Source organism: Pempheris klunzingeri, chromosome 3, assembly GCF_042242105.1.
Source record: "Pempheris klunzingeri isolate RE-2024b chromosome 3, fPemKlu1.hap1, whole genome shotgun sequence".
NCBI classification, from domain to species: domain Eukaryota; kingdom Metazoa; phylum Chordata; class Actinopteri; order Acropomatiformes; family Pempheridae; genus Pempheris; species Pempheris klunzingeri.
Genome location: NC_092014.1, coordinates 232,919 through 252,644, shown reverse-complemented (window position 1 = coordinate 252,644; position 19,726 = coordinate 232,919). Strand labels below are relative to the sequence as shown.

General features: G+C 50.1%; 1 protein-coding gene across 1 annotated transcript in view; it reads left to right on the top strand.

Annotated features, from left to right (window-relative positions):
* Window positions 1–17,520, top strand: part of LOC139225603 (calpain-2 catalytic subunit-like) — a 21,465-nt gene extending 3,945 nt beyond the window's left edge. The window contains exons 5-21 of the mRNA XM_070856387.1: window positions 1,977–2,145; window positions 4,373–4,456; window positions 5,757–5,842; window positions 5,978–6,052; window positions 6,150–6,310; window positions 6,810–6,979; window positions 7,469–7,480; window positions 8,524–8,735; window positions 8,818–8,854; window positions 8,953–9,018; window positions 9,112–9,169; window positions 10,133–10,197; window positions 10,769–10,837; window positions 10,977–11,055; window positions 12,963–13,079; window positions 15,467–15,525; window positions 17,381–17,520. Coding sequence (XP_070712488.1) covers window positions 1,977–2,145; window positions 4,373–4,456; window positions 5,757–5,842; window positions 5,978–6,052; window positions 6,150–6,310; window positions 6,810–6,979; window positions 7,469–7,480; window positions 8,524–8,735; window positions 8,818–8,854; window positions 8,953–9,018; window positions 9,112–9,169; window positions 10,133–10,197; window positions 10,769–10,837; window positions 10,977–11,055; window positions 12,963–13,079; window positions 15,467–15,525; window positions 17,381–17,404 — 1,543 coding nt within the window. The 3' untranslated portion in view covers window positions 17,405–17,520. The remainder of the gene's footprint in view (window positions 1–1,976; window positions 2,146–4,372; window positions 4,457–5,756; window positions 5,843–5,977; window positions 6,053–6,149; window positions 6,311–6,809; window positions 6,980–7,468; window positions 7,481–8,523; window positions 8,736–8,817; window positions 8,855–8,952; window positions 9,019–9,111; window positions 9,170–10,132; window positions 10,198–10,768; window positions 10,838–10,976; window positions 11,056–12,962; window positions 13,080–15,466; window positions 15,526–17,380) is intronic.
* The last annotated feature ends 2,206 nt before the right edge of the window (window positions 17,521–19,726 follow it).

Genomic DNA, 19,726 nt, shown 5'->3' with positions numbered 1-19,726 from the left:
ACTGACACTTCAATTAACAACACATTTTTGTGATTACATTTCAAATGAAACTCTCATTTTAACTACCTTTAGTTTGCGTACATCCTTCCAGCACTTGACTGACTCTTCAACTCCTTTCAGCTCCCACCAATATATCAGTCAACTTACAGACGGCTTTCAGCGTTTTCGCGGTAACACTTACACTTCAACTACATGTCAGCTGAATCTTCGGTTCCATTCAGCTTCTGCTCTTTTCAGGCCCTTTAGGTCTCCTTCAACTGATAACAACAACACTTCAACCGACACATCAGCTACTTTCAGGACTCATTGCAACGAACACCTCAACTGAAACAACTCTGTTTAATGTTTACACTTCAAATGACGACGCAGTGACATTTTAACCACCACTTAGTGTGTATCATTTGTTACACTTTAACTCACTGTCTCACAGAGAGAGCGGCTGAAATCACCGTTTTTCTGACTGTGATTTGGTTTATATGAGGCTGAATGTGATCCTCTGAAACACACTGTCAAACTACATCTGTGTGTTTCTAAGGAGGAGGCCTGGGTGTGTGTGTGTGTGTGTTGGAGGTGATTAGCAGCAGGGTGGAGGAAGCTTTACTCAGTAAACTCTGGGCGCCGACTAGCCTGGAAAACAAACAGAGCTGCTGACTCAGCAGTTTATCCTGAACAGGTCAAAGCTTCACCTGCTGCTCTGATTCATTCTCACTTTTCTACAGAGTTCATGTTCACATCATGTCCAACCACAGTGTAAAGAAGCGTCCTCTGATTGGTCGGTATCAGTCTATAAAGAAGCGTCCTCTGATTGGTCGGTATCAGTCTATAAAGAAGCGTCCTCTGATTGGTCGGTATCAGTCTGTATAAAGAAGCGTCCTCTGATTGGTCGGTATCAGTCTATAAAGAAGCGTCCTCTGATTGGTCGGTATCAGTCTGTAAAGAAGCGTCCTCTGATTGGTCGGTATCAGTCTGTATAAAGAAGCGTCCTCTGATTGGTCGGTATCAGTCTATAAAGAAGCGTCCTCTGATTGGTCGGTATCAGTCTGTAAAGAAGCGTCCTCTGATTGGTCGGTATCAGTCTGTAAAGAAGCGTCCTCTGATTGGTCGGTATCAGTCTGTAAAGAAGCGTCCTCTGATTGGTCGGTATCAGTCTATAAAGAAGCGTCCTCTGATTGGTCGGTATCAGTCTGTAAAGAAGCGTCCTCTGATTGGTCGGTATCAGTCTGTAAAGAAGCGTCCTCTGATTGGTCGGTATCAGTCTGTATAAAGAAGCGTCCTCTGATTGGTCGGTATCAGTCTGTGTAAAGAAGCGTCCTCTGATTGGTCGGTATCAGTCTGTGTAAAGAAGCGTCCTCTGATTGGTCGGTATCAGTCTGTATGAAGAACCGTCCTCTGATTGGTCGGTATCAGTCTATAAAGAGTGTCGGTGTCCTCTGGGTCTGAACAGTGGAGCCGATGCTGAAGAGCCTTAAAGCTGCTTCCTCTCTAGTGTCCAGCAGGGGGCGACTCCACTGGCTCCAAACAGAAGTCTGATTGGATGGAAGTCAATGAGGAAATGAGGAGACTTCTCTCCTGATTTATCAGCTCAGTGAACAGTTTCTGCTCTCAGTCTCTAGTTTACAGTCTTCTTCAGTTCATTTAGTAAGTTATGGTCCATTTAGAGGAAGATACACCAGGAAGAGGGGGGACTTTAGGGCGGGGCTACCTGCTCACTGACCAATCAGAGGACGTCTTTGTGGAATGAATGGGTCACTGTAATTAACACTTACGATCACACTGCAGCTCCTTTCAGCGCTCTTTAAACGGACACACCATCTGCTTTCAACACTTCTACTGGACGATATTGTCTTTCACCACGTTTGCTTTGGTCTCTACACGCCAGCTGACTGCTTTGCTTTGAGCTCCACTTTAACTCCTTTCAGTGTTTTAGCTGCAGCTAGCTCACATGATGATCAGGAAACGTTCCTTGTCTCCTGCAGGGTCACCAGCTCGTACGAAGCTCTGACCGGGGGGTCCAGCATCGAGGGTTTTGAGGATTTCACTGGGGGGATCTCAGAGAGCTACGACCTGAAGGAGGCCCCGCCCTTCCTCTTCAACATCATCAGGAAGGCTCTGAAGCTTGGCTCGCTGCTCGGCTGCTCCATCGACGTAAACTCCCGACAACACTTGAACACAACCTGCGAACCAGCTTCTGATTGGCTGGCACAAGTCTGTTAATCCTGACCCACAGAGACCAGAGCCACAGAGACCTGACCCACAGAGACCAGAGCCACAGAGACCAGAGCCACAGAGACCTGACCCACAGAGACCAGAGCCACAGAAACTAGACCCACAGAGACCGGAGCCACAGAAACTAGACCCACAGAAACTAGACCCACAGAGACCTGACCCACAGAGACCAGAGCCACAGAAACTAGACCCACAGAGACCAGAGCCACAGAGACCAGAGCCACAGAGACCTGACCCACAGAGACCAGAGCCACAGAAACTAGACCCACAGAGACCGGAGCCACAGAAACTAGACCCACAGAAACTAGACCCACAGAGACCACAGCCACAGAAACTAGACCCACAGAGACCAGAGCCACAGAAACTAGACCCACAGAGACCGGAGCCACAGAGACCAGAGCCACAGAGACCAGAGCCACAGAGACCTGACCCACAGAGACCAGAGCCACAGAAACTAGACCCACAGAGACCGGAGCCACAGAAACTAGACCCACAGAGACCAGAGCCACAGAGACCAGAGCCACAGAGACCAGACCCACAGAGACCAGACCCACAGAAACTAGACCCACAGAGATCAGAGCCACAGAAACTAGACCCACAGAAACTAGACCCACAGAGACCAGAGCCACAGAAACTAGACCCACAGAGACCAGAGCCACAGCGACCAGACCCACAGAGACCAGACCCACAGAAACTAGACCCACAGAGACCAGAGCCACAGAAACCAGACCCACAGAGACCTGACCCACAGAGACCAGACCCACAGAGACCTGACCCACAGAAACCACACCCACAGAGACCTGACCCACAGAAACCAGACCCACAGAGACCAGACCCACAGAAACCAGACCCACAGAGACCAGACCCACAGAGACCAGACCCACAGAGACCGACCCACAGAGACCTGACCCACAGAGACCAGACCCACAGAAACTAGACCCACAGAGATCAGAGCCACAGAAACTAGACCCACAGAAACTAGACCCACAGAGACCAGACCCACAGAGACCAGAGCCACAGAAACCAGACCCACAGAGACCTGACCCACAGAGACCAGACCCACAGAGACCTGACCCACAGAGACCTGACCCACAGAAACCAGACCCACAGAAACTAGACCCTCAGAGATCAGAGCCACAGAAACTAGACCCACAGAAACTAGACCCACAGAAACCAGACCCACAGAGACCTGACCCACAGAGACCAGACCCACAGAGACCTGACCCACAGAAACCACACCCACAGAGACCAGACCCACAGAGACCGACCCACAGAGACCTGACCCACAGAGACCAGACCCACAGAAACCAGACCCACAGAGACCAGACCCACAGTCTCTTCTTACTTCAAGTTAACTTGAGAACAGACAGCCGACCTTTAGTGATCCTCAGCGGAGAGCTGTGCTAACCCAGCTAACCGTGCTAACCCAGCTAACCCAGCTAACCATGCTAACCCTGCTAACCGTGCTAACTGTGCTAACCATGTTAACCGTGATAACCCAGCTAACCATGCTAACTGTGCTAACCGTGCTAACCCAGCTAACCGTGCTAACCCTGCTAACCATGCTAACCGTGCTAACTGTGCTAACCCAGCTAACCATGCTAACTGTGCTAACCCAGCTAACCAACCTAACCGTGCTAACCCTGCTAACCATGCTAACTGTGCTAACCGTGCTAACTGTGCTAACCCAGCTAACCATGCTAACTGTGTTAACCGTGCTAACCCAGCTAACCAACCTAACCGTGCTAACCCTGCTAACCGTGATAACCATGCTAACCGTGCTAACTGTGCTAACCCTGCTAACCGTGCTAACTGTTTGCTAGTGTTTAACCAGGAGCATCATTAGGCTTCAATCAGCTCCATGTGTGATGTGAATATTGATCACTGTCACGCTCTTCAACAGAAGTTCTAAAACGTGACAGACAAACATCATGAGCGCTAACACCTGCTGTTTACAGCCTCACTGACAGCGTTCATGTTTTCCTTCAAACACACAGAAAACATTTCCAGCTACAATCATTGCTGTGATAAACACACAGGTGTCAGGTAGATGCTGATCTGCATGAGAACTGTAGAGAAACAATCCTCTGTTCCTCGCGGTCAGACCACAGCTTTTCATTTCTATCGTTACTCTCCTGTTTCTCAGATCTCCAGCTCATACGACACGGAGGCCATCACCAGTCAGAGGCTGGTTAAAGGCCACGCCTACTCCATCACTGCTGCACAGCAGGTGAAGCATTCTGGGAAATGACTTGACCAAATAAGTGCGGTTTGTTTACAGGAGCTCCTGAACGCACCACCAGGTGGTGAACCAGAAGTGACAGGAAATAGACTTCCTTTTACACGTCGCTATGAATTATGGGTGATAGTGTGAAGAGGCTCCAGACCTCCTGCAGGTCTGTCAGCCAATGGGAGGAGAGTCCTCAGGTGTGAGACGTGTCACTTCCTGCCTCTAAAGTAGAAAAACCAACACGTTGCTATGGTAACAGACAGAGAGAGAAACAAGCTTCTCCTTCATAGAATCAATAATATCAGATCGATTATTATGATTAATGAGTACTTTTACTTTTGACAGTTTTGTACATTTACTGAAAGGGTCACTCCCCTGTTTCTACCCATGGTCCTCTGTGTCCACATCCTGGTGTGTGAGTGACTGGTAGGTAGTAAAAGTGTTGGAACTGGTCCAGTAGATCACCTCAGCCAGCAGACACCAAACGGGCTGCAATGGCTGCAACGTGATCCTTTGGGACAACTGCACCTGATCACAGTAGGTCCACTAAAAGAGCTTGTTTGATCCACTGACAGGCTCAGAGTGTTATTCTAAGTGTGTGACAGCATCATGGAAAGGATCCCTACAGAGAGAGACCTGGAAGATCCTTTTGGTTTAACCACAAACAGCACACACACCAGACTACATTCACTAAAACAGGGATTTTAGAGCTGCTGCCTCCATCAGTCAGTGTGTCTGTGGGACACTGTTTCTCGTGTATGGTTGTTATTCGACGTCGTCTCTCAGGACCAGAGGGAGACTGAGACCAGGTTTCACATGTGGTTGATCCTGAGTTGGTGACGCTGATCTCTTAAGATCCAGTTAGTTTCTTTGTGTTATTGTGTGACTTTGGGGTTTTAAACAGTTCAGATCCAACACAACATTTATGTAACACACAATAACACAAACCAACCAACCGTGGCAGCAACAGGCAGCAGCGACTGTGTAAAATCCCTGATTTTGTGAATGGGGTCTGGTGTGGACGTACTCCGACACTGTAGTATTAGTACTTTTACAGCAGGAAAGGATGTGTGTACTTCCTTTGCTGACGTCAAAAAGAAATGTGAAGAAATATGACACAGCTCACACCAGGGGACTTTTACTCTCCTCTGATTGGCTGAAAGGCGTGAGGTCAGCAGGCGGTCAGTGAGTTCAGGATGTCTGCAGGTCTGGACGGTTCACTGGTCAGAGAGCAGCTGTGATGCAGTCTGGAGGCGACTGCTGGTCTAAATCTTGTGAATCAGTAGCTTTCCTCCTGCAGGTCCACCACTTCGGTTCCCCGGTGCAGCTGCTGAGGATCAGGAACCCCTGGGGTCAGGTGGAGTGGACCGGAGCCTGGAGTGACGAGTGAGTACCGGTCCTCACTCCACCTCCACAGTCCCAGTGTGTGGAACAGTGAGAGGCTGGAGTCCCTCTGTGGGCTGGTGCTCCTGAAGGAGGCGTTCAGGGACCCTCTGATGTGTTTGTTTATGTGACTGTCAGTTCGAAGGAGTGGGGCGGAGTTCAGCCGGAGGAGAAGAAGAAGCTGGATCACTCTGCTGATGATGGAGAGTTCTGGTGGGTTTACTTACATCCTGACATACACAGTCAGCTGTTTGGGCTGGAGACCATTCTTCTATTGACCTCCTCCTCCTCCTCCTCCTCCTCCTCGCAGGATATCCTACAACGACTTCCTGCGTCAGTTTTCCCGCCTCGATATCTGTAACCTGACACCCGACACGCTGAGCAGTGACGAGGTCGGTCGCTGGAACTACGGCGAGTTCGAAGGCGTGTGGCGGGTCGGCTCCACCGCCGGAGGCTGCAGGAACTATCCGGGTACGGATCCTTTTCAGCCAGGGTTCACTTTGGGCCCTGATTCTGATGCAGCCTCGGTCTTCTAATGAAATGTAGCTGTAGCTCAGTTTCCACGGTTATCTCCATCTTTGTAGTGTACGGTTACCACGGTTACAGCTCACTACAGCTCGTGAGCAGATCTGATTGGCTGAAGGAGGAAAGTTGCACGAAGAAAATGAGCTGAAATCTTTGAAGCAGCATCGATTCCTCTCAGGACTTCCTGCTTTCACGCTTCAGCAGAATCTTTTGATTCTCTCAGCGCTTTCATTTCAACTGACACTTCAACTTAAGTCAGCGTTTACAGTTATCACTTCAACTTCATTCACTGCTTTCACTGCAGATGAAACCTCAGATTCTTTCAGCGATTTCATTTCAACTGCTTTCAGTGTTTCTTTAGTTTGTATTGTAATGAAACATTAATGTTTGTATGGATGCTGTAAACTGCTGTGAGCCGTATGAAGTGACTCTCTTGTCTCTGCAGCCACCTTCTGCTCCAACCCTCAGTTCTTCATCCGGCTGGAGGACGTCGATGACGACCCTCACGACGGCGAGGACGGCTGCACCGTCCTGATTGGTCTGATGCAGAAAGATGCTCGCAAGGAGAGACGCTTCGGACGAGACCTGAACACCATCGGGTTCGCCATCTACGAGGTACAAATGCACAGACTAACAGACATGAACATATCCAACCACAAGTAAAGGTCCTGCATTCAAGTTTTATCAGCTTCATGCAGCTGAAGTGTCAGGAGATAAAACAGCAAAGTGTCATGAAGGTCTGATGTAGTTTAAGAATCAGCAGGACAGAGGCAGTTTGACGTTTTATACATGAATAATTATTTCTTTGATTCATCGAGAAAACAATCATCACAATAATCAGTGCTGAAAATATTGTACCTGTTGACAGGTCAGGTGACAGAAAGTCAGGTGATTGTTTATCTGCATTACCTTGATGATCAGCTGATTCCCACCAAGGAACTACATCACTGTCAGCCATGATTTATCATAATCTGAGTTCAGTCTTTGACTCGCTGAACACCAGGAATCTTTATGGACCAACAGTGTTACCAGCAGAACAGCATGTTGTCATCAGCATGTTGTCACAATGTGACTGAACAACTTGTGTCTGTTTCCTTCTTCCAGGTTCCTGATGAGGTGAGGTGTCACACCTGGATCTCAGAGGAAGTTTAAGGATGAAACAAAGTACAGAGAGTAGAAACAGTATCTTCATATTTAACACACACACACACACACACACACAAACACACGTGTCTGTGTATATATATATATATATACACACACACCATGTGGTCTGGGTGAATACTTAATTCTGATTGGCTGCTGGGTGTCTGTTATAAAGTGATGATGGACGCCTGCTAAGTAGTTCTAGTCAAACTGTCTGTTCACTGTCTAAATGAAGCGCTGGCTGCAGTGACCAGCTGATTTCCATCAGTGAGTCTCATCCTCTGAACACCTGCAGTAAGTACACTGATCCCCTCTGACCTCACTGAGACTTTGGATCACATGATCACTCTCTGATCACGCCTTTAAACTGTTTATACATCAATGATCCCATTCACTGGGAGATCCTGTGATCTGGAGCTTCGGTCTGCGATCCTGAACTATCCTGACAACATTCAGCTCACAGCTTCAGGCTGCAGTGACAGAAACGTTCCACAGCCGATCATTTGTCTGTGAAAATCTTGATACTGATTTGGGAACAGTGACGTAGCTGGTTAGCTAGCTAGTCTGGCTGTCAAACATGCTGTGAGATTATATTTACTGACTGTCAACCGTATGCACTGTTGTTTACATTACGTTGTTTATCTTGCTAGCATAACGTTAGCTTTGTGGCTAGCATAACGTTAGCTTTGTGGCTAGCATAACGTTAGCTTTGTGGCTAGCATAACGTTAGCTTTGTGGCTAACAGCCGAGCCAAAGTCAACTTTTTTACAGTTGATAAAGGCCGAGTTATTCTGCAGAGCACAGATGGAAATGTTGCATCTATGGTTGGTAGCTCGTCAGGCCACTCAGGTCACGTGATCACCTCTGAGGGTTAGGGTCACCCGGGGTCACCCTGGGTCACGTGGAGGGAGACGACCCGTCAGTTGCTGATCTCTTGATAAACTGTAATACTGTGTTATTGATAAGAGTTTATTATGAATGCGTCCATGACCCTCCTCTTCCTCTGTGCTCAGTATAAAGGGCGCAGTAACGCCCACCTGGGCCCGGACGTCCTGCTCCGGAGGACTGCGGTGGCTCGCAGTCGTAACTTCATTAACTTGAGGGAGGTGTGCGACCGATTCAAGCTGCCGCCGGGAGAGTACGCCATCATCCCCTCCACCTTCGAACCGCACCGCAAAGGAAGCTTCATCCTGAGGGTGTTCACCGAGAAACAGGCCCACACCAGGTGGGTCACGTGGGTGGAGACCCGCTGAGACTCCCCGCTATGGACCGGTCGGACTCTGAATGACTCTTCTTCTGTGTTTCAGACCGATGGAGGAGGACGTGAACGCCGACATCCAGGAGGTTGGTACCGTACGAAGCGTCGTGCTCCTGATGAGCCTTGTGGTGAAGGTCTGCAGACACTCTTTACATCACACGTGTTCATGTGTTCCTTCCTCCAGCCGGACGTCGGAGAGCACGACGTGGATCCTCACTTCAAACGCCTCTTCGTCCAGATCTCAGGAAATGTACAAACATGTTTTATCAAAACAATCTTCTCACAGTGAAAAACTAATTTCCTCATGAACCAAACACCTGATGTTTGATTTGTGTCTCAACAGGATTCAGAAGTGTCTGAATACGAACTGCAGAAGGTTCTGGACAGAGTCGTCGCTCAGAGTGAGAACACACACACACACACACTCACACACTCACACACACACACTCACACACACACACACACACTCACACACACACACACAGACACTCACACACACACACACACACTCACACACACACACACTCACACACACATGGGCCTGTTGGACGTCCTGCTCTAAATCCCGGTGGTCTGGATCCCGGTCGGTGTTCCGGTTCCTCCTAAAGGTGTTCAGGGAAGTGTAGTTCCAGGCTCAGTGCAGACTTGGTGCAGCTCGGAGCTCGTTACCACCCTGAACTCTGAACCCTGAACCCTGAACCCTGAACTCTGAACCCTGAACCCTGAACCCTGAACTCTGAACTCTGAACCCTAATCTCTGAACTCTGAACCCTGAACTCTGAATCCTGAACCCTAATCTCTGAACTCTGAACCCTGAACTCTGAACCCTAATCTCTGAACTCTGAACCCTGAACTCTGAACTCTGAACCCTGAACTCTGAACCCTGATCTCTGAACCCTGAACTCTGAACCCTGAACTCTGAACCCTGATCTCTGAACCCTGAACTCTGAACCCTGAACTCTGAAGTCTGAACCCTGAACTCTGAACCCTGATCTCTGAACCCTGAACTCTGAAGTCTGAACCCTGAACTCTGAACCCTGATCTCTGAACCCTGAACTCTGAACCCTGATCTCTGAACCCTGAACTCTGAACTCTGAAGTCTGAACCCTGAACTCTGAACCCTAATCTCTGAACTCTGAACCCTGATCTCTGAACCCTGAACTCTGAAGTCTGAGTTCGAGGCGGAGCTGGACTTTGACCTGTTAGCAACAGGTGAGGCTGAAACACCTCTACTCAGCAATTAGCAGAGGTGTCCACTGACTTCTGACCACAAACTGTACAAGTGACATCACAGTGACATCACAGTGACATCACAGTGACGGCAGCGGGGTTATGAGCTCATCTGTGTGCGTTTTGTGTTTGAGGATCTGATGTGAAAACAGACGGCTTCAGTCTGCAGACGTGTCGAAGCATCATCAACCTGCTGGATGTATCCTTCAGACAGACAGGCAGAGAGACAGACAGGCAGGCAGAGAGACAGACAGACAGGCAGAGAGACAGACAGACAGACAGACAAACAGGCAGGCAGACAGACAGGCAGGCAGGCAGAGAGACAGACAGGCAGGCAGACAAACAGGCAGGCAGACAGGCAGGCAGGCAGGCAGAGAGAGAGAGAGAGACAGGCAGGCAGAGAGACAGACAGACAAACAGGCAGGCAGACAGACAGGCAGGCAGGCAGAGAGACAGACAGGCAGAGAGACAGACAGGCAGGCAGACAAACAGGCAGGCAGACAGGCAGGCAGGCAGGCAGGCAGAGAGAGAGAGAGAGAGAGACAGGCAGGCAGAGAGACAGACAGACAGGCAGAGAGACAGACAGGCAGGCAGACAAACAGGCAGGCAGACAGACAGGCAGGCAGACAGAGAGACAGGCAGGCAGGCTGGTAGAGAGACAGACAGGAAGAGAGACAGATAGGCAGAGAGACAGACAGGCAGACAGACAGACAGACAGGCAGGCAGAGACACAGACAGGTCAGTGGTTTGGGTCTTTGACTTGTCCTCAGATGGACGGCAGCAGTAAACTGGGTCTGCTGGAGTTTCACTCACTGTGGATGAAGATCCAGAAATATCTGGTGAGAACTAACTAACTAACTAACTAACTAACTAACTAACTAACTAACCTGGGGACAGTCTAACCAGCAGGTGGCCCATCATGAGCCGTTTGTACATTCAGTCTGATGTCTCTTACTGTTTATATGACCCCCCCCCCAGGGGATCTTCAAGAGTCACGACTCGGATGGTTCAGGAACGATGAGCAGTCATGAGATGAGAGCAGCACTGGCTGAGGCAGGTAAGATCCACCACTGAGGGGGGGTCAGCCAGTTCAGCAGGTACTGCCAAACACCACAGAGGTGAAGGTGATCCCCACAGAGCAGCATCAGAGATTAGAGTAGGACACAGTGGAGGAAGAACTCCCCTTTAACGGGAAGAAACCTGGAACAGAACCAGGCTCAGAGGTGGGGGGGGGGCTTTCTGTCAGGGTCCTTGTTGGGTGAGTGAGAACTAACAGCAACTAAAATACTGATCAATAGTTAATATGTGAATAATAACAACAGGACTAATATCAGTAGAAAGTTTCGGTGGCTGACGATCTGCAGCAGGAGAGCCAGGACCAGGATCCACAGGAACCAGAGAACCACAGCAACAGAACCAGGACCAGGATCCACAGGAACCAGAGAACCACAGCAGGAGAACCAGGACCAGGATCCACAGGAACCAGAGAACCACAGCAACAGAACCAGGACCAGGATCCACAGGAACCAGAGAACCACAGCAGGAGAACCAGGACCAGGATCCACAGGAACCAAAGAACCACAGCAGGAGAACCAGGACCAGGATCCACAGGAACCAAAGAACCACAGCAGGAGAACCAGGACCAGGATCCACAGGAACCAGAGAACCACAGCAGGAGAACCAGGACCAGGATCCACAGGAACCAGAGAACCACAGCAGGAGAACCAGGACCAGGATCCACAGGAACCAGAGGGATGAGAAAAGCACAGAAAGGCTCCGGGGAAGATACCAAGTTAGTAACAGACATTAAAGAGACATGAAGCATCAGGATGGAGAGGAAGAGGAGGAGAGAGGAGCCCAGTGCATCATGGGAGTCCCCCGGCAGTCTGAGCCTATAGCAGCATAACTAGGGGCTGGTCCAAGACCTGATCCAGTCCTGAACTACAGGCTTCATCACTAAGGAAGGTTTTTAGTCCACTCTTAAATGTAGAGAGGGTGTCTGCCCCCCGAACCCAGACTGGAAGGAGGTTCCACAGGAGAGGAGCCTGATAGCTGAAAGCTCTGGCTCCATCACTACTTTAGAGGACTTTAGGAACCACCAGTAGGCCTGCAGTCTGGGAGCACAGTGCTCTAGTGGGGTAGTACGGTACTATGAACTAAGGACTTATCGGGGCAGCCTGATAGCCCAGGGCTCCAGCAACTGATCAGGAGGAACGGGAGCAGGGGGTGGTGCCTCAGGAGAAGTCTGCCAGCTGGTGGAGTTGAGGAGCTAACACAGCTAGCTCTGACCTAGCGACCTGCTCCGTTTGCTCTAGTGAGCTGCGCCCATGTCTGGACAGATTCTACTGTGACGGGAGAGTTTCAGACCCAAATGCAGCACACAGTACGTCAGTGAAAAGCCACTTTTGTTACGATTGGCACGTAGGTGACTGCAGTTCAGAACAAGCACCTGGTTCAGAGCCCCCCCCCTCCAGGACTACTGCTGGTGAAGCTGGTGAAGCGATCCAGGTGAGCGCTGGGAGAGACGGACAGACCAGGACAGACCAGGACAGACCAGGAAGAGGACCAGGAAGAGGATCAGGAAGAGGACCAGGAAGAGGACCAGGAAGAGGACCAGGAAGAGGATCAGGAAGAGGACCAGGAAGAGGACCAGGAAGAGGATCAGGAAGTGGATCAGGAAACCAAAGCAGACGAAAGCCGGGCAGACAGGATCCAGGAAGGACAGAGACAGAACCTGGTGGTCAGGGACGAGCTGGAATGAGAGCTGGAGAGTTTCAGAACAATCTGACAGTGAGCGGGGAGGGTTTAAATATTGACTGGCTGATTGGTGGGAGTGGCCACTGAGAGGAGGTTTAACCAGAAGGAGTGTGACAGTTTAAATGTTGTAAGATTTAAAAACTGAATTTCTCAAAGCGTTGAAGGGTTTGTGTGTGTGTGTGTGTGTGTGTGTGTGTGTGTGGGCAGGTTTCCAGGTGAACAGCGCTGTGATTCAGGAGGTTGTGGGTCGTTTTGCCGACAGCAGCTGTGCCGTCGACTTTGACAGCTTCCTGGGCTGCCTGGTCCGTGTGGAGATGCTCTTCAGTGAGTCTCTGAGTGAAGCTGCAGCAAAAGATAAAAAATAAGATGAGATGTTCCTTTCAGTCACACGACCAAACATGACCAAACGGCGAGGAGCGTCTGCTGATTCATTAAGGCGTTAAATATCTTGAATTACCCATGAATCAGTGGGAGAGGGGCGGGACACGCCACCTGTCCACCTGCTGTCACCATGTGACCCGCACGACGTCATGTGGTCACGTGTGTTTAGATTTACACTAAAGTGCAGTTGGACGACGTTTCTCTGAGGTCGAGGAAAGACGGTAGTGAAATGACGGTGAGGTGGGCGGGGCTAGTGGAGAGCAACGCCACTCAGTTTACTTCGTTATTACGTGGCCGAGAACCGTGAAGTGATGGAAAGGAAAAGTTAGTCCAACGAGTTCTTCACGTGAAACGAACATAAAAACATGAAAAACTTTCATGAAACATAAGTTGGAAAATAAAAGTGAAGATAGAACAAACAGAGGGACCATGAGGACAGCGGAGACTCCCTGACTGGTTCCCAGTGCTCCCAGTGCTCCCAGTGCTCCCAGTCCCTGGTGCTCCCAGTGTTCCCAGTGTTCCCAGTGCTCCCAGTGCTCCCAGTCCCTGGTGCTCCCAGTGTTCCCAGTGCTCCCAGTGCTCCCAGTCCCTGGTGCTCCCAGTGTTCCCAGTGCTCCCAGTGCTCCTAGTGCTCCCAGTCCCTGGTGTTCCCAGTGGCAGGGGCGCCCCCAGAAATTTTTCACAGGGGGGGCCAGATAGGGCCAGTGAAAATCCTGGGGTGGCACACCAAAACCAAAAACAATAGTGGAATTTCAAGAAGAAAAGCTGTTGTAAGTATTGAGGCTAGTCAGAATCGATGTCAATATGAGAGTTAAGGAATCATGTACTCATATACTTTCTAATTTTACAGTTAATGTTACTTAGATGTACATGGACTAATACAGTACAAGCCTGTTTTATTAAGCGTTGGTTTATTTATGAGTTAGGAAATTCATTGTTCTAATAGGGTAGTTGTGTTATACAGCTTTACTATTAGGGAGTACATTCATGTAATGAACTAAACAGTTACAGGGAACAAGTCTACTCAAGTTTAAAAGCACCACACAGAGGCCTTTGATTGTTTTCAGTACAGCTTTATTCTGCTGTAAACATGTAAACAAAGCATTGTCTTTGACAGCAGACATTTGACCACAGCTCTGAGAGGATTCTAGCCATGTGAGCACTGTACCACTGTAAGACTGTAGTCTTTCTTGAAGCCTCGTCTTCTGCCCCCTTGAAGAGTACGAGGGAAAAACTTGAGATGCTGCTGATGTTGACTGGGAAATATCTGTGATGAAACATGAGGACAATAAGTTACTCTGAATTTAAAATAGCAGCAGCAAAACCAACAGTAATAACATGAGTAGCTGTCCATAGTAATCCCAGATTACAGTTGGATTATGGACCCACAGTCAGTTCTGTTCTGACTCTTCAAACTCTTCTACCAGTAAACATGAACAAGAAGCTTTCTGTTGTTGCACCAGGATTCATAACTCAGTGTTGACACCTTGTTACCACACGTTTATCCAGGTAAAGTTACTCTCTTGCCATTCATTTCCTCATGAGGGACCCTGTTCTCAGCTCACCTGTTGGTCCAGCAGTAGGATGAACAGCTGTGTCCTGTCTGACCTGCTGCCTTACTTCTTCATGTTCTCAGCTCACCTGTTGGTCCAGCAGTAGGATGAACAGCTGTGTCCTGTCTGACCTGCTGCCTTACTTCTTCCCTGTTCTCTGGACCTTTCACCTGCTCCTCTGCACTTCCCTGCTCTGTCTCTGTCTGTTCATGGGTTTGCTCGGCGGTCTTATCTTGGCCTGCATCATCGCACATATGGAAGAGATGTCCGTAGACTTTCTCTTCATTGTCTGAACATTGCCGCAGCATCACGGCACAGGTGCTGGTGATCCTTAACACGAGCTAATGAGATGCTCAGTAACGGAGAGCAGCCAGCAGGAGGTTCAGCACAGACACAGTTTACCAAACACACACTATTTGTTCTAAAAGTAAGTACTGTTTGACTGACTTACCTGTTGATAGTCTGGTTGTCTCAACAGCTGCCGTTGAAAATGACTGCTGTCTGTCTCTGAGTTTGGGCAGCAGCTGCTGCAGTGCTGCCTTCACTTGCACTCGGACAACGTAGTTACAGTTTCCGAAATTTTCAAATGTGAACTTGACCTATCAGAACTGGGGGGGCCACTGGGGGGGCCAAGCATTTTTCAGGGGTGGCCGCGGCCCCCCCTGACCCCCCTTGACGGCGCCTCTGGTTCCCAGTGTTCCCAGTGCTCCCAGTGCAGATACCACACACTGACTCCTCTTTTCAGTCCACTTTCCAAAGTGTTTTCTTTTCTTGCAGAGATGTTCCGAACTCTGGACAAGAAGAATCAGGGGACTATCACACTGGACCTGCAGCAGGTAAAACTGGCCCCCAGACTACAGAATGGCCCCCAGACTACAGAAGGGCCCCAGACTACAGAAGGGGCCCCAGACTACAGAAGGGCCCCAGACTACAGAAGGGGCCCCAGACTACAGAAGGGGCCCCAGACTACAGAAGGCCCCCAGACTACAGAAGGGGCCCCAGACTACAGAAGGGGCCCCAGACTACAGAAGGGGCCCAGACTACAGAAGGGGCCCCAGACTACAGAAGGCCCCCAGACTACAGAAGGGGCCCCAGACTACAGAATGGCCCCCAGACTACAGAAGGCCCCCAGACTACAGAAGGGGCCCCAGACTACAGAATGGCCCCCAGACTACAGAAGGGCCCCCAGACTACAGAAGGGCCACCAGACTACAGAAGGGCCCCAGACTACAGAAGGGCCACCAGACTACAGAAGGGCCACCAGACTACAGAAGGGGCCCAGACTACAGAAGGGGCCCAGACTACAGAATGGCCCCCAGACTACAGAAGGGCCACCAGACTACAGAAGGGCCACCAGACTACAGAATGGCCCCCAGACTACAGAAGGGCCCCAGACTACAGAAGGGGCCCAGACTACAGAAGGGCCACCAGACTACAGAAGGGGCCCAGACTACAGAAGGACCACCAGACTACAGAAGGGCCCCAGACTACAGAAGGGCCACCAGACTACAGAAGGGGCCCAGACTACAGAAGGGCCACCAGACTACAGAAGGGGCCCAGACTACAGAAGGGCCACCAGACTACAGAAGGGCCCCAGACTACAGAAGGGCCACCAGACTACAGAAGGGGCCCCAGACTACAGAAGGGGCCCCAGACTACAGAAGGGGCCCAGACTACAGAAGGGGCCCAGACTACAGAAGGACCACCAGACTACAGAAGGGGCCCCCCATCCAATAGAGAATCCAGTTTACGATCTTTCTTTAGGTTGGGAGGCGGGCATGGTCCGACAGCTGCTTCCATTAGAGCTGATCAGGGGGGGTGGGGGTCCCTCGCTGTGGACGCAGGACAAAAGGAGACTTGTGAGGTTGTAGCTCCTAAACTTTGGGACTCTCCGATTGGGCTTCAGGACTTTGGACGCTGAGGAAACTTTTAAAAAGCAGCTCATCTGTACAGCCACTGTTGTTTAACCTCTCTTTGTTTTATTGTATATTTTGCTTTAAGGGGTTCGTTCATCCAAAAGCAGCTTACTAACAGATCACAGGCCGTCCGTTTCTACCGTTGCTGTTAAACATGGTGAGAAGTGACGACTTGAAACTGAACGAGTCCAATCAGCCGCCGCTCCGTCTGCAGCAGGCAGCTGGGTGGTTAGCACGGTCCCTCTTTCTGTGTGGGTTCCTCTCACAGTCCACAGACATGCAGGTGAACTGGTGACTGCCTGTAGGTGTGAGTGTGACCCTGAAAGATAAGCAGTATAGACAATGGATGGATGGACCTGATTGGCTAATTCTTGTCACGTGACCTGTGCCAGGCAACATGTTTGTCCCACGACAGACTGAGGCAGAATCGCAGGCCAGCGCAAAGGTTTTACCGAAGGGTGGAGGCACAGATCCGATCTGATCTGTGCCTCCACCCACCGCCATCCTATCTGCGAGGGTTGCTATGGTAATGATGTCAGGGTCAGTAACTGTGTACGTTGGTGACGCAGCTTTTCATCTCGGAGACATGAGAAAAGGAGATCCATCATCCCACCTCCAAACGATCACGCCATCCGGCGGCGGCGGCTCAGAACTCTGGAAGAGCGTCGGAGACACTTTGTTAGAAATCCAACTGAATCACGTGTCCAACCTGTTGTCACATGACACAGCTGCCTCATGACATCATCACTGACCTCTTCCTCTTCTCCTCCTGCAGTGGCTCTGCCTCGCCATCAACTGACAGCCGCCCACTCCAGGTGCATGCTGGGAGGCCAGACAGCAGCTGTTTGTTGTGTTCAGGATCAGGAACTCCAACCATCTTTCAATAAACTCTGAATCAGCTGATTCCTTATCAAAGACAAAATGCTGAATTGTTGTCATTCAATCAATCAATCGATCTTTCTTTATATGGAACCAATTCAAAAGCGTCAGACCAACTGAGCAGCTCAGATCAAACTCTTTAATTACCAGACTCAAAGATTCAAGATTCAACACAAAGAATCCAAACATGAGCAGGAAGAAACTCCCCTTTAACAGGAAGAAACCTGGATCAGAACCAGGCCCAGAGGGGGGGGTGCTCAGCAAACAACCATAATAACAGCAACTATAGTACTGACAGTAGGAATCTGACTGATACTGATCAATATTACAGGACTAATATCAGTAAAAAGTGTCGGTGGCTGACGATCCACAGCAGGAGAACCAGGACCAGGATCCACAGGAACCTGAGAGAACTAACTAACTAACTAACTAACTAACTAACTAACTAACTAACTCCTTTCAACATAGAAACTTCATTCACAGAACAAAACAAGATAATAATAATTAATTCAACATGTACACATATTTCATGCTGCCACACAACCGCAGTGCAACTTTTATGCAGTTTTAAGAGCTTCAGATGTTTATTGAACTTTAAATGATTTGATTTTGATTATTAGTTTTATATTGATTAGCACAGTATTTTGTACTGTTGACTCACATCTGAAATGTTCTATTGATGTACTGATCAGCTGGAACGCAACATCTGTCCTCATTCTGAATAAGGACAATGTTCCTTGTACATTGTCTCTGTTCCTTCATTCTTTCCTACTAATTAGACCCTTTCCCGTGTTTCCAAGTCTTCATAGTCCTTCAGCTTCATGTAAACTTAATCCATCACAGTAGAAATGTCGGTCAACTCAGGGTGTCGTTTCCTCCTAATACAATTATTCAGAATAATCTGAAACTGCAAGAGAAATGTTCCACATCTTCATTCACCTGTTCTGCCCAGTGTCTGCTGAGGCAGCACAATTATTTCAATTTGAATAAAAGTGGAAATTGGCGTAACAATCCTGATTTTGTCTTCTTATTCATTTACTAATAACAAGAAGTAGAAGAATATGTTCAATAAATAAGGATGACAACTAGCAGCAACCATAAACACCACTGAAAAGAGTTTGAAAGCTAAAACATTCGGTGTCACGCTATGAGCAACACCAGCTGTTCCACATCTTTTTTCCCCAAAACAAATATTTGTATGAAATTAATATGAATAAAAACACATAATTGAAGCTTTGCTGAATACCGGATTCAGATTCAGATTCAGCCCCCCCCCCAGTAATTAGACCCACTTTTCCACCTCATTCATACTCTGCTGCCTCTGAGCGTTTAGCATCAGCTCAATAACATGAAGTCATGTTTCATATACTGTGGCTGAACAATGTGTCGGAGATCATCAGTCCGGTCTCCAGGGGGGAGCTGACAGTCAGAGTCTTCACTGTAATCACCCCCCCGGCCCGCTGATGTAACTCAGTCAGCATCACTATAGCTGAGCCCCCAGAGCAGGAGCCTCTGAGCCCCCGGAGCAGGAGCCTCTGGGCCCCCGGAGCCTCTGAGCCCCCGGAGCAGGAGCCTCTGAGCCCCCGGAGCCTCTGGGCCCCCGGAGCAGGAGCCTCTGGGCCCCCGGAGCAGGAGCCTCTGAGCCCCCGGAGCAGGAGCCTCTGGGCCCCCGGAGCCTCTGGGCCCCTGGAGCCTCTGGGCCCCCGGAGCAGGAGCCTCTGAGCCCCCGGAGCAGGAGCCTCTGAGCCCCCGGAGCAGGAGCCTCTGGGCCCCCGGAGCAGGAGCCTCTGGGCCCCCGGAGCCTCTGGGCCCCTGGAGCCTCTGAGCCCCCGGAGCAGGAGCCTCTGAGCCCCCGGAGCAGGAGCCTCTGGGCCCCCGGAGCCTCTGAGCCCCCGGAGCAGGAGCCTCTGAGCCCCCGGAGCCTCTGGGCCCCCGGAGCCTCTGGGCCCCCGGAGCAGGAGCCTCTGGGCCCCCAGAGCAGGAGCCTCTGGGCCCCCGGAGCCTCTGAGCCCCCGGAGCAGGAGCCTCTGGGCCCCCAGAGCAGGAGCCTCTGGGCCCCCAGAGCAGGAGCCTCTGGGCCCCCGGAGCAGGAGTGTGAACAGTGTGAACAGGCTACAGTCCAAACTGTGTGAGCAGAGGCAGCGCACCAATCAGAGAACAGCCTTTGAAGCCTTCGGGCTTCCTGCCTCATGACGACACCTTCAACACAACAAGACCGGAAGTCAGAGAGGCAGCCTTCACA